The sequence below is a fragment of the Streptopelia decaocto genome (assembly GCF_964273445.1).
Source record: "Streptopelia decaocto genome assembly, chromosome: 1".
Classification (NCBI taxonomy): domain Eukaryota; kingdom Metazoa; phylum Chordata; class Aves; order Columbiformes; family Columbidae; genus Streptopelia; species Streptopelia decaocto.
In genome coordinates, this window is record NC_138663.1 from 210,172,705 (window position 1) to 210,187,505 (window position 14,801).

The following is a 14,801-nucleotide window of genomic DNA, read 5'->3' on the forward strand; positions in this document are numbered from 1 at the left end:
GACCCAGCCCAGTATTGGGGGACTCCTGCCGTGATCCTTCCCCTGCTCCCATCCTTGGAAGGGGGGGTCCTGTCCTAACATCACCCCCAGATTGGGAGGCTCCTGCCCCGATCCTGCCCTTGTTTCCATTATTTGAGGGGGGGGTCCTGTCCTAGCACCCCTGATCCCATCCCCAGACGGGAAGGGAACTGCTGTCCTATCCCCAGCGCCGGAGTTACCCCCGCTCCCACCCATGGTCCCTTCTCCAGTGGGGCGGGGGGGGCAGCGATCGCGCTCCTGTCCCTGTCCCAGCCCCCGGGGTGGGGCGGGGGAAGCAGAGTGTCTGTCCCCAATCTCGGAGGGGGGTCTCTTGCCCCCATCCCACCCATTCTCCCATCCTTGAAGCGCGGGGCGGGGGGGGGTCCTGTCCTAACATCACCCCCTGTCCCATCCCCGGTAGGGACAGTCTGCTCTGGGTCCCAGTCCCGATCCCATCATGGTCCCGTTCCCAGTGGGGCTCGGCGGGGGGAGCGATCGGGCTCCTGTTTCTGTCTCACCCCCCCGGGGGGGTGTCTGGCCCTCTCCCAGCCCTGATCCCATCCATGGCTCCATACCCGGCTCCTGTCCCAATCCCACCCCGGGGGTTGGGCGGTCCCAGCCCCGGGGGGGCGCGGTCCTGGCCCGGTCCTGCCCCGTTCCCACCCCGGGGAGGGCGGTGCGGCCCCGCACCCGGTCCACACGCGGTGCTGGCGACCGGGGGGGGGACAAGGGGACCGAGCACGGACGTGGGGGGGAAGGAGAGAACCCCGGGATGGAGCCGCCTCCGCCACCCGCCTGAACGATCGACACGGAGCCACCAGCCCGGTGAGCGGGGGGGACAGAGGGGGGTGCGTGTCCTGCCCACGCGGGACAGTGCGCGACAGTGCGGGACACGGGGAGGCGACCCCCGGGGTGGGATTGGGGCACACGGGTGGGACACACAACACGGGTGGGACACACAACACGGGTGGGGGGGACACCGACACACGGGGTGGGGGTGGCACTTGGTGCCGAGTGGGTGACATGGGTGACACAGGGTCCCCGTGCAGCCAAAGCAAGGAGGGGGGCACTGCGAGGGCAGAGCTGAACCCCAGTTCTCCTCATTGCGGGGGGCAGCTCGCACCCCACGTGCTGCCACTAAAATTGTCCCAAAACCTCCCAAACTGACCCAAAAACAGAATGACCGGAGCAGCAGCCGCTGGTGCTGGCATGAAGGGTCCGAGCCGGGCACTCGAGGAAGCCTCATGGGTTCTGTTTGTTCCTCTCTGCCTAAATTATTTCCTTGTTTATGCATTAATCCCAATAATTGCTTTTTTTGCTTTCTCTCTTCCTGGGGGAATTTGCTGGCTGTTTATCAGGATTTTCCTGTACAAACCCCCGGTAAAAGCCACAGACTTGACTGCCCGTTTTACTCCAGCTTGTGTTTTTCCACCCCTTCACATGCTGGAGTCCCTGTGTAATTTACACCGAGATCGACGAGACCCTATTTTCAAACCCTTTGACTCACTTTAATAGCTCCTAACCCCAAAACCGCCTTTTTTTCTCCAGAATGAGACTCTGAGTGGCATCACTACAGGAGCAAAATGAAAGGAAAAACATCTTATTTCTTTTTCTGCTCCGGTTTTCTTATCGACTTATTGCAAAACACATTTGGCAACCCGCTGCCTTCCTGTACATGAGCAGCAAACCCCACTCCCGGGGGGTCACCGGTGCGGGGGACGGTGCCCCTGGCACAAGGGTGGCGGCTGCTGAAATTGGGCCATTTCAACATGTACCCGGGTTCCTCTTCCTCATTTAGGCAAAGGCAACTTTGGCATTCGACCTCAGTGGGTTAAGGACTGAATGGGGACACCCCGAAATATTCTGCCAAGCCCCCGAGCGTGGCCACATCCCGGGGTTTAGTGGGTTATAAAACCTCTGAGAAGTATTTTTTGACTGTCCTGGCGCTGGGTGGCTTTTTACCCTGTCTCTGCCCGATGCGATTTCTATCTTGTTGTTTTGACATAAAGCCAAAGCCATGAATAGTTTGCTGGCAGCGGAGCGTGCTGCCGGCCACACCGTCGTCCCTCCTCAACGCTCAACATCCCTCGTTAAAGCCTTCATGGGAACCCATCCATGAAGCAAAGACTCTTTGGTTCCTCCTTATGGAGGAGAAAATTATCCCCCCGAATTCTGCACCACACGGGGTTTTCTGGGGCTTGGTGCTGCTTTGGCTTCGCGGTAACTGCCGGTGCTGTGGTTGAGCCCGATAATTGCGTTATCCCCAGTCTCGGATGCCTGTTATCTCCCAGAGTTTTGCTGGTTTTGCTGGGGAGGTTGTGGTGTTGACGGGTGACTCCCTTGGTTTGGGCAGGAGGCTGTTAGTTCTCTGTGGAAATGTCATTTTTTTCCCAGATACTGAGTTAGTTGTAGTGTCAAACAGTTCCCAAAAGCAGGTGATCGACCAGACACCGGTCCCACACTCTTCTCCTGGTGCGACCAGAACCAAAGCCAAATTCTTGCTATAAAAACCAACCAAGGGCTTTATCAGTCCCCAGGAAGCCAAAAGGATGTGAGAACCCCGTTTCTTACCCGTGCAATAATTAAAAATCAAAGCTTAGGGTCTCAAATAGGATGTAATCTTCCCCTATCCCTGCGGGATGCTGCAGGGTCTCCCGAAGGGCCGGTGATGTCGGGATGCAGGGGAAAAACACAGCGAGCATCACCTTAGCAATAGTAGAAAGAGAAAGGTTTGTTCTGGCGATTAAGGGATTAAATATCGTTCAGGGTGATCTTTGCTTCCAGCAGGATCCATCCCTGGAGACCTGTTGTGCTGGGAACCGAGTCAGGTTCAACCAAATGAAGGCGGCTTTACACACGAGCGCCGGCATCAATGGGTTTAATGCTTTTGTCTAATTCACTCCAAAGCCACAGTTTGGTTAATCCGGATTGACTTTCACGGTGTGGATGAACATGGGAGGTTTTGGCACCGCTTGGGAAATGGAGGCTCAAAGGGAGATCGATTCAGGGAGGAGTTCAGGAGTTTCTTGGGGAAAACAGGAATTCCGAGAAAAAGTCATTTGGCACAAAGCGAAACCTTTTATCTGACCTACAAGCAAAGTCACAAAGTTCTTTGTAAGTCATTGTATCTTTTATACAAACCGCTTCTCCCCTTTTTAGGCTGTGACTGAAAAACCTTATGGGAAACTGAAACTCCCCCAGAAAAGCAGATTTCATGGAGAAAACAAGTTGAATTCTGCGGCTCCTCAGCCTGGGGGCAGGAGGGGAAACTGAGGCATGGGACCGCTTTGGTGGAGCAGCTCCAGTTCTGCAGCCACCAATGCCCTCTGAGGTGCTTTTTGGGCGAAAATAAGAGAAACACAGATTCTTTGCAAGCTTATTTGGGGAGGAATAAGAGTTTCTGGTTATTTTGTGGATGGGGGAAGGGGTAAATCAGACCCATGGGGGATAAAAGAGCAATGTCGCCTGGGCCTCTGGGCAAGGAGATTCGTAAAGCCCCTTAGGCTGCTTCAAACTTGCTTTTTGGGTATATTGGAGGTGTCTTGCCTTGGGAGAAGCACCGGGGGGCAATGTGGATGGTGGGACCATGACATCTGGGGATGTCCCCAGCCCATGTTGGTGGCCGGAGCCGGCCCAGAGGAGAAAGGCACTGAAGGTCACCACAGCAGAAAGGAGCCAAGTGGAAAGGACAGATGAAAACCAGGCAGTTTGGCTCAAATTTCAGCCCGGTCCCATCTCATGTCTCCCAACCAGACAGGCTGGGCAGCATCCGAACGCGCCGTCTGTTTGCTTTTGGTTGTTGGAGGGTTTCAACCAAGGTCCCAAAGGAGAGGAAAAACGATGCCAGGTCATTTGCTTCCCAACGTAGTTCCTGATCCAGGGTGAAGATTTTGATGAGTCTACTAAATTCCTAGAAATTAGGGCAGGGAAAACACCCACAATCTCCTTGGGTCTGGTGCAAAGGAGTCGGGGCGGGGGAAGATGTGATGAATGGGTCGTGGTTTCGACCTCCGGCGTAAAATGATGTGAGCTGCGGTCACAGCCGGTGCTTCTGTGCCACGTGGGTTTGATTTCCCAGGGCTTCACACCAGCAGAATGAAGGGCTGTGTCTGTGAGGTCCTGCTGATAAATTAATCCGCATTAATTATTTGGGAAGGTCAATTAAACCTCATCAACCCCGCCCCCAACGTGAAAATGCATTAATCGCAGCCGTGATTTGCTTGGCGCTTTGTTTGCTTCCGTGACTTCGCTTCTGCTGGCAGATCCCCAAGCATAAAACACGGCGGGATGGGTGGTGACAGCTCGGATGGCACCAGGAATGATGAAAAATGGGGCAGAAATCAGGACTAAAGCCCTTTACTCGGTGATTCAGTGTCCGGCCCGTGGTCCCGCTGTGCTGGCCCTGGGTGCTGCTCATCCCTCAGCTGCCCGTGACCTTCTCCGATGTCACCCCCCTCCTTCCCCGTATTGACTCATCTAAATGTCCCCTGCCCAGCCGCGGTGGATACTGTTACGGGGGCGTTTTGGGATGCTGATATCATATCCACATGCCTGTGGGGATATATATTATATCTGAGGGCACATGCCTGCCGGGATTGCAACACTGATCTAGACATGAGGAAGGAATTGTTGTCCCTAAAAGTGGTGAGAGCCTGGCCCAGGTTGGCCAGAGAGGTGGTGGATGAACCATCCCTGGAGACATCCCAGGCCAGGCTGGACGGGGCTCTGAGCAACCTGAGCTGGTGAAGATGTCCCTGCTCATGGCAGGGGGGGCACTGGGGGGAGCTGGGAAGGTCCATCCAACCCAAACCATTCTGTGATTCTATGAATGCCGGAGAAAAAACCTCCTGCCATGACAAGGTCCAGGAGAGCTGATGAAGCAGATGCAGGTGGTCCTCACCAAAGCATCTTGGTGTGATTGCTTTTGGTAGTCATAGAAGCATTCATCCTGTTGCTTTCTCCCTCCTCTCGTCCCCGCTGGCTGCTCGATGCGTCACTGTAGGAGCTGCTGTTCGTGCCACCCAGCCCGTAGGCAGAGGAAAGGACAGCTGCTGGCTTTTGTGCCTTGGCACGCCTTGGCTGGCCGTGTCCTCTCCGTCTGGCTCCCAGCGAATGCAACGGGGCTGGGGATGAAGGGGTGGACCGTGGCCATGGCCCTGACAGACACAGAAAGTTTTGTCCCAGGGATTCTGTGCAAAACGAGGGGAAAAGAAATAAAGAACATAAAAGAAAAAAGAAAGGCTTTTGCATTTTCAGAAGGAAAAGGAGGGAGAGCAAAAGGGCAAGGACAAGGCTGCCTTGTGAGCAGGGTTTTGTCTCCGTGATTACCCTGTTCAAGCCAACCAGAGAGTCCTGTTTGCTTCTTGTGCTGAATCGTAGAATCATTTTGGTTGGAAAAGACTCTCAAGACCATCGAGTCCAACCATAACCCACCCCTGGCACTGCCCATGTCCCTGAGAACCTCATGTCCGTCTGTCCAACCCTCCAGGGATGGTGACTCCAGCACTGCCCTGGGCAGCCTGTTCCAATGCCCAACAGCCCTTTGGGGAAGAAATTGTTCCCCACATCCAATCTCAACCTCCCCTGGTGCAACTTGAGGCCGTTTCCTCTGCTCCTGGCGCTTGTTCCTGGGGAGCAGAGCCCGACCCCCCCTGGCTCCAAGCTCCTTTCAGGCAGTTCAGAGATCAGAAGGTCTCCCCTCAGCTCCTGTTCTCCAGCTGAACCCCCCAGGTCCCTCAGCCGCTCCCATCACACTTGTGCTCCAGCCCCTCACCAGCTCTGTTGCTCTGATGGAGATGTGCAGCTTGGCCCATGCTGCCCTTCACGCTGGAGGAGATTCCCCACCTTGATTTACAGATGGGTTCCAAATGCCTTGTTGTGTTTTCTAGCTGGGGTCGCAGGATCCCGTGGGGATGTAGGCTGCAGGGTGGGGTGATCTTGTCCCCATTGATGCTTCAGAGCTGGCTGGCGGGTTATCTGCAGGGGATAGAGGGAATACAGATTTAAAGACATAGACAAACCACACGCAAGGCTGAAGTCTCTGGAGGTCTATAACCCTTCCCTGTGCCTTTTAGGGTGTCTTGTGTTGCTTCTTTCAGTCACGGTGGCCTGTCCGACCCGTTTAATCTGCTGCCAGGTCTGCGGGCAACGTCTGTCTCATTGGCCGCAGATCTGCAAACCTCAAAGGGAAGGAAGAAGTTGGGGTAAGAGCAGCTGGAATGTGTTTTCCCATCTGCCTGAGCACTGTCACCCCTCTCCATCTGCAGGGACAACCCCATTGCTGGGGACTTGGGGGAAGCAAGATGATCAAAGCTGAACCGGGAGCAGGAAAAGCAAAACCCTGGGACCCGGACAGTCTGACACGGGTCCCGGTTCCTCACGTTCTTTGCAGAGTGGTTCCCAAAGTTAAGTTTGGGTTTTTGCAGATGTTGCAGATTACTCAGGGTGTGCACGTGTGTGTGGTTTCTGCCCACGTCCTTGGGAAACGTGAACCTTGGCCAATGATGCTTGTGGTCTGCTCTGAGGGGAAAAGCAGTGAAATGGGGGAAACATCATCAGGGATCGCGTCCATGCCACATCTGGGCAGGCGATTTGATCCAGCCCCTGGAGCAAGGGCTGAGCTCATCCCCATGGATGGGCTGGATGCATCACTTCACCCCTTTCTCCATCAGCTATGAGCCGTCAAGGTGCTTTTTAATGCCATAGTGCTTTGCTTTGGTGAGAGGTCATCCAGGTTGGCAGATTCCAGGAGACCCTCATTGCCTCCTTTTCTCCAGGATTTAAATTTGAGGTAGGTTCAGGATAGTTTGAGGTCAAAACGGTGCTTGTTTGCACAAAGGGACATTCCTATGCTGTCCTGCACCATGATGACACCAGAGCTGAACCATTTAGCTGAGAAGGCTGGTTGTTGCTCTTTTCCACCTAAAATTGTGGTGAGATTTGGGTCAGGGCACATCCCACATACTGAAAGGGCACCTTTACTGAAACCTTGTCTCCTGCAGTAGCTTCCAGGTCTCTGAGCTCCTGTGCTGGATTCATCTCACAGAATCCCAGAACGTCAGGGACTGGAAGGGCCCTGGAAAGCTCATCCAGTGCAATCCCCCCATGGAGCAGGAACACCCAGATGAGGTTCCACAGGAAGGTGTCCAGGCGGGTTGGAATGTCTGCACAGAAGGAGACTCCACAACCTCCCTGGGCAGCCTGGGCCATTGTTCTGTCACCCTCACCATGAAGAAGTTTCTTCTCAAATTCAAGTGGAACCTTTTGTGTTCCGGTTTGTACCCATTACCCCTTGTCCTATCATTGGTTGTCACCGAGAAGGGCCTGGCTCCATCCTCCTGACACTCCCCCTTTAGATATCTGTAACCATTAATGAGGTCACCCCTCAGTGTCCTCTTGTCCAGCTGCAGAGCCCCAGCTCCCTCAGCCTTTCCTCACACGGGAGATGCTCCACTCCCTTCAGCATCTTGGTGGCTGCGCTGGACTCTCTCCAGCAGTTCCCTGTCCTGCTGGAACTGAGAGGCCACAACTGGACACAATATTCCAGGTGTGGTCTCCCCAGGGCAGAGCAGAGGGGCAGGAGAACCTCTCTGACCTACTGACCACCCCCTTCTAACCCACCCCAGGTACCATTGGCTTCCTGGCCACAAGGGCCCAGTGCTGGCTCATGCTCATCCTGCTGTCCCCAGGACCCCCAGGTCCCTTTCCCCTACACTGCTCTCTAATAGCTCATTCCCCAACTTATACTGGAACCTGGGGTTGTTCCTGCCCAGATACAAGACTCTACACTTGCCCTTGTTATATTTCATTAGATTTTTCCCTGCCCAACTCTCCAGCCTGTCCATCTCCCCACAACCTGTTTTCCCAAGCTCCCCGTGACAGGCTCCTTCAGCACAGGGCCCAGCACATCGTGTCCCCTGAGATAAACCAGCTTGTTTTATGGGAAGGGAGGCAAAAGCATTTTAATTTGACTCCTGACTGATGGGATTGCTGAGCGATCATGTGTTGTCTGGGCCGTGGGCTGCGTCTCATGCACAAAGAGGCCCTTGTCTCTATTGATACAGACAGTGCCAGACTCTGTGTCTGCACAGGCTCTTTCAAGTCCATTTTTCTCGTCTCAAATGGTCATTCTCACACATAAAACAGCTTTGCACAATCATAGGCAGACTTTCCGGTGATGGTGATGCTGGAGGAGCAGGTCTCAAGGCCGGGAAGTAGGACCAGTGAGATGGTCACCATCAGCCCAACACTAAACCCATTAAAAAATCATCATCACCTGCTGGAGAGGGGCCAGAGGAGCCACAGAAATGACGTGAGGCTGGAACAGCTCTGCTGGGGGACAGGCTGAGAGAGTTGGGGTGTTCAGCTGGAGAAGAGAAGCTCCGGGGAGACCTTAGTGCGGCCTTTCCGGACTTAAAAGGGGCCGAGAAGAAAGATGGACACAGACTTTTGAGCAGGGCCTGTTGCCATAGGACAAGGGGTGATGGTTTTAAACTAAAGGAAGGAGATTCAGGCCAGGCAGAGGAAGAAATTGTTGCTCCTGAGGGTGGTGAGAGCCTGTCCCAGGTTGGCCAGAGAGGTGGTGGATGAACCATCCCTGGAGACATCCCAGGCCAGGCTGGACGGGGCTCTGAGCAACCTGAGCTGGTGAAGATGTCCCTGCTCATGGCAGGGGTGGCACTGGATGAGCTGGGAAGGTCCCTTGCAACCCGAACCATTCTGTGATCATCAACAGCCAACCCAGGCAGAGCCCTTGTGTTGGAGAACACAGTCCCTTTGTCCAGCCATCAGAATTGTTCACTGAAGATCATGGTTCTGTTTTCCTGTCCTTTCTGCCTGGGGTTCAGTAGGACCCACCTTTCATGGTGCTCAGCAGAGTCACTTCTTATGGGTGTTTAAGCATAGAAAGGAGTATCTTTTCCGTTCTGTAGCACAGGAGACTAAATTTCTGCATAAGCCTGGTGGGAAGGGCGGGTTGGACGTTGAACTGGGCTGCAGGAGATATGAATTGGCCCCCCGGTGTGGCCTGTGATTTACTGGTGACTTTAGAGCAGCTTAATTCCTCCTCCATGTGCCAGATGAAAAATGAGAATGAATAAAACTCCCTTTATTTGTTTGACTCTAAGTCCCCCATGCTAGGGACTACCTCGGATGTGTCAACACCCAACGCAATAGGCCGTGATCTTTGTGGGTATGCGATGCCACCTCTCACATCATTGTCACCTGCAATGAGGTGGCACTGTCTGCCAGACAGCGAGCATGCTTGCAAGTAGCTTTTGGATAGATGCAGCCAAGTGTTGATGGCAACCTTGACAGAAGGAGAAAGGAAGGGTATAGACATAGCATATAGTAATTATGACAGTGTAGACCATGCAATGTGTCACAGCATTATAGCACTAGGGTTTTCTCATCTAACCCAGCTCTTCCAGAGCCTCCTTACCTCCATGTCCTTACAGCCTCCTTACTTTCCCCCCAGGGCAATGGCAAACCTAACAACTCCTCCAGCCTGGACCAGAGTCATCAACAGCTCCTTGGACCCAGGTGACGCAGGAGACAATGACTACAAGTGCATGTTTGACGAGGACTTCAAGTATATCCTGCTGCCTGTCACCTATGGCATCGTGTGCGTGGTGGGGCTCTTTCTCAACCTGCTGGCCCTCTACGGCTTCATCTTCAGGATCAAGACCTGGAACGCCTCCACCACGTACATGTTCAACCTGGCTATATCCGACACACTCTACGTGGTCTCCCTGCCCCTCCTGGTGTATTATTACGCCATGGGGGACAACTGGCCCTTCAGCGTGGGCTTGTGTAAGATAGTCCGCTTCTTGTTTTACACCAACCTCTACTGCAGCATCCTTTTCCTCCTCTGCATCAGCATCCATCGATTCCTGGGCATCTGCTACCCGCTGAAGTCGCTGCAGTGGGGACACGTTCGCTATGCCCGGAGGGTGTCCGTTATCATGTGGGTGGTGACCGTCGTGTGCCAGTCTCCCGTGCTCTTCTTCGTCACCACCACCGTGAGGCGGGACACCATCACCTGCCATGACACGTCCAGCAAGGACCTCTTTGGCCAGTTTGTCATTTACAGTTCGGTGATGCTGGTGCTGCTCTTCTGCATCCCTTTCCTCATCATCATCATCTGCTACTGTCTAATGGCCCGGAGGCTGCTGCAGCCCACACGGGGCATCTCCCGGCTGTCCCGATCCAAAAAGAAGTCCGTCAAGATGATAATCATCGTCTTGGTGGTCTTCATCGTTTGTTTTCTTCCTTTCCATGTCACTCGTACCTTGTACTACTCCTTCCGGAGCTGGGACTTGAGCTGTCAGACCCTCAACGCCATCAATTTAGCCTATAAGGTGACTCGTCCCCTAGCAAGCACCAACAGCTGCTTGGATCCCATTTTATATTTCTTAGCAGGACAACGATTTATGAAGTTTGCAGGCAACAAAATGATGTGGAAGCCTCAAAATGAAATGGCTCTGGGGATCATGCCCAACAGTCCCCTGGGAACCAGCAACGACACGGACACGTTACCCAAGGATGTGAAATCCTAGCTCTGCACCATCTCTGCGACAGAATATGCAATGGGAGGTCAGGATGCTTTGGGGTCCGAGGCTCTTGGTGTTTGTGGTGCCTTGGTTTGCACTCACTTCATCATGGGCCATGTTAAATGAGCTTTTCTGCTTGTCGCTGTTTCAAACATGTTTTTTTGTCAGGAAGATGCTGCTGTGGTTAAACACAAACCCTGTATCTCCCCCTCTTCGTCTAAGCCTGTTCAGCGCTGAATGGCAGCTCTCCACCCGTGAGGCTGGGTGACCTCTATCGTGGTGGCCAAATCTGCTAAAAAAAAACCAATCACGCCCTTAATGTCTTTTTCCAATGATCATTTTCCAAAGCAGAAACGCTGTGTGCAAAAGGTCCCCCTGAAGAAATCCATCTGCCTTTCTCCAGATTCCCTGGCACAGCGAGGGTTTCTCTGCGCCTTGGCAAGGGAGGAAAGGCTTTCGGTCGATGAAGAGGCTCAGATTCCAATAAACGGGTCGATGAAAATGTCAAGTGCAAATACCACCCACAGCGGGAAAGTGTCTCCCACAGCTTTACATCCCTGGAGAAATGCTCTCCTAAGCTTCAAGGCCCGGACTCTGCTGGCAGAGTTGGGAGGGGGCTCACAGCTCCTGTCCAAGGGTTGGCTTCCCATTAAAAAAGGGTGCTGGTGGACCTTCCTTCCCACTGGAGTATACAGGTACCATCCCATTGGCGTTTACTGGTACCATCCCACTAGACTTTACTGGTAACATCCCACTCCAGTTTACTCAAGCACCTGTAGGTTTCTTCAGCAGGGTGAACATCTTCCAAAAGACCCCTTAGTGCTTTCCAATAGCAACGTTCACCCTAGGAAAGCTTTTAGGAACCCGTAGCTTTCTCCCAGCTGCTGACTTTAATAATCATCACCAGCTCATTAAAATTCAGGGTGAGCTCTTCACGTCTTGTTTTTGACCCCCTTACTAGTGACTTACATTTCCAGCCAAGAAGTGAAGACTGTTGCACATCCCCTTGGCCGAGTGCTGCCACATCCTCATTGGTGCTCACCTCTGGGACCTTTAGGAGCTTGCTGTGACCCAAAATGCTGCCCAGATGCTGTGTGGTCTCCCCATAATCACAATAATTCCAGTGCTCCACTGGAGCCAGTCAGTGTATCCCTTACTGACAGCGTGGACCTTCCCTGGGAAATTTGGGTTTAGGAGCCATATCAGTAAATGTGGTGCTAAGTAAAGCCTAACCCCAGTCCTGTCTGGGTTTGGCCTTCCATCCCACATCAACCAGGACAGTTCAAAGTAAACTGGAGAAAATATCCACAAAACACCCCACCAGAAGGTCCACTTGGTGTTTCTCTCTGTAATTGCTGGGTTGGAGGGCTGAGAGCCCAGGCCCATGGTTTGCTTGACACGAGGATGTTGATTCCTCACCCCAAAAATTAAAATTGCTAGTGCTGCAGCACTGGACGAGTTATATTTTGTAAAAGCAGCCCTGGCTCTATTTTAGGACTAGACAAACACATTTGATCCTGGCATAGACCAATTCCTCAGACCTCGTCTTAGTTTCTCCCATCCCTCATTGTTGTGAAGTGGCTTGGTGGAGATCAAGACACACCAGCCAAGTTCAGCCAAGGGTCAACTGGAGCTTCTTGTGGTCCCGGCTCGGTGGAGTCACGGTCCCACAGAGGCCTCTTATACCAACCAACGATGTCACAGCCACAGGAGGTAAAGGGGGGAACTATCTCAGCTCTGAGCACAATCGGCAAAGAAAAAGAGGATATTTGTAGGGTGGTTCATCTCATCCTCGAGTGAACTTGTGCGATAAGGTTGGGTTAAGACAAGAGTTGCACCGTTGGCAGCACCTTTTCCTCCTCGTGCCTGTGATGGGAGCTTGGCTTTATGGGCAGGGTCACGGCACAATCACGGGGGCGAGACAAATAATTAGGAGAAATTAATTCAACTGAAGTGCTGAACTGGTACAAACTTTACTCCAGGCCAGGTCTTGCCTGGTATCCCACAGCTGCCAAAAAGCAGCGTGAACACTGAGCTACGTGCTCTGAATAATTCAACAAGAAAGGGCTCAAAGTTCACTCCTGAGGTCCTGCTTGGTGATTCCACCTTTCTGACATCAGCCAGCTTCCAACCACCACCTTGGGCAGGGGACTCCCTCTGTGATCCTGGTCCCACATGAGCTGGTGGCACTGCTCAGATGCAGAGCGATTGGAGAGGTACCAACTGGAAATACATATATAGAATTTTTTTGTTTTGTTTGTAAAAGCACTAACTTATACTAAAAAAAAAAAAAAAAATAAGAGTGGGTATTGTGAGAATGACTGTACATTTTTATTTTTGTAACATGCAGACACCTCAAATTTCTTATAGTAAATAAATTTATTTAGACTATGAGCACTCTTCTACCACCTTCTCCCCAAAGAAGAGGGGATGCTGGGCATAGAAACTGGGTTGTTAAATGTCATAAGCATGTTTCAAGCTCCAGATATAGCTGTCCACACATGGGCTGAACAGTGGATACCTTCAGCATCTAAACACCTGTAGGAGTCTATTGTAGAGCTGGTTGCCCCAAGAGACAGGTCTTCTCATCAAATACTGTGTTCAGTTTTGGGTGCCTCACACCAAGAAAGGCCTTGAGGTGCTGGAGCGAGTTGAGAGAAGGGAACGGAGCTGGTGAGGGGCTGGAGCACAAGTGTGATGGGAGCGGCTGAGGGACCTGCGGGGTTCAGCTGGAGAACAGGAGCTGAGGGGAGACCTTCTGATCTCTGAACTGCCTGAAAGGAGCTTGGAGCCGGGGGGGTCGGGCTCTGCTCCCCAGGAACAAGCGCCAGGAGCAGAGGAAACGGCCTCAAGTTGCACCAGGGGAGGTTGAGGTTGGATGTGGGGAACAATTTCTTCCCCAAAGGGCTGTGGGGCATTGGAACAGGCTGCCCAGGGCAGTGCTGGAGTCACCATCCCTGGAGGGGTTGAACAGCTGTGGAGATGAGGTTCTCAGGGACATGGGGCAGTGCTAGATTTAGGTTATGGCTGGACTCAATGACCTTGAGGGTCTCTTCCAACCAAAGTGATTCAATGATTCTATTCATCCTTGGGCAAGGTGAGATGGAGCTGAGATGGAGAGGGCTCCTGGTGCACCCACAAACAAAGCAGTTCATTGGGGAGGATTTCACTTCACCTTGCTGCTGTCTCCCCTTTTCCAGAAAGCCCAGTAACAGCTGTGCTCATCCCACATCTTTGCTTCTCAGACACAGGAAGACCTGGAGGAGTGACTCAACTGTCTCCGGTGAAAATTTGCTGCAGAGACAGGTTGGAGCACCCTAGTACACCCCAGAATGGCTACATGTAGCAGGTCAAAGTGAACCTTTGGACCTCAAAAGCCACTGAGCAGGTCTTCAGACCTCCCTCTAACCCATCCCCACTGGTAGCATGACAAATTCAATAGCTGATTTTGGTTGTATCTCCATGGACTTGTTGGATAGCTTCTCCTAGGCCGCTCCTGTTGAAGGCCAGAAGAAGTTGTTAGATTAAGCAATTAATGAAAAAATCTCTAAGTAATTAATCTCCCATCCCATGGGCCACCTTTTCTTCTGCTTCACCCAACAATTCACAGAGTCACCAAAACAAGAGGTTTTATTCCATATGTTGGAGTGAAAACTCATGTTCTCAGAGTCTTCTCACCTTCCTCTACAGACACCAGGAGGTTTCCTGAACCTAATCACAGTCCCCACAAAATATTACATATTTTGTTTACCATTGCAATATAATTAGACTTTTAGGAAACGCTCATCTCAGTTGATGATTTTATTAAAAACTGTGATCAAGTTACCTTGATTTGGTAATCTGGTAATCTCCGTGGCAATAATCTGAGTAGCTCTAATTCCTTCGTTCTCGTCCCAAGGCTGATTTTTCCAGCCTTCAAATTATTTTTGTGCCTTTTTGCTGCACCTGATCTTCTAGAAACGTCCTTAAGATGCAGACATGGTAAATGCCCACTGCCCTGCGGTGTGGGGTGGAGAAGCACTTCATGGTCCCCTGAACCATGGGGGAAAGCTCCGCTTTGGCTTCTCTTTTTAAAAAATTTGCAGCCCTTATAGTTGTTAAAACACAAAGACTCAAATGCATGAATCCAAATAAATAGCTGAAAGCCCCAGAGTTGTTAAATTAGTCATCTCAAAATACGCTCTCCGAAAACTCCAGGGGTGAATGCCATGTGGATGAAGGACTCACATGTGA

General features: G+C 52.2%; 1 protein-coding gene across 3 annotated transcripts; it reads left to right on the plus strand.

The window, feature by feature from the left end:
- The first annotated feature begins 680 nt into the window (after positions 1-680).
- P2RY2 (purinergic receptor P2Y2) lies at positions 681-12,962 on the plus strand. Of its 3 annotated transcripts, none has more exons than XM_082056805.1 (3): positions 681-843; positions 6,093-6,221; positions 9,494-12,962. In XM_082056805.1, exon 3 carries the CDS (start codon positions 9,498-9,500, stop codon positions 10,572-10,574), a length of 1,077 nt encoding a protein of 358 aa, XP_081912931.1. In that variant the 5' UTR covers positions 681-843; positions 6,093-6,221; positions 9,494-9,497; the 3' UTR covers positions 10,575-12,962. The 3 variants fall into 3 exon arrangements, with proteins under 3 accessions (XP_081912931.1, XP_081912932.1, XP_081912930.1); XM_082056806.1 differs by having other exon boundaries at positions 6,117-6,221; XM_082056804.1 differs by lacking the exon at positions 6,093-6,221.
- The last annotated feature ends 1,839 nt before the right edge of the window (positions 12,963-14,801 follow it).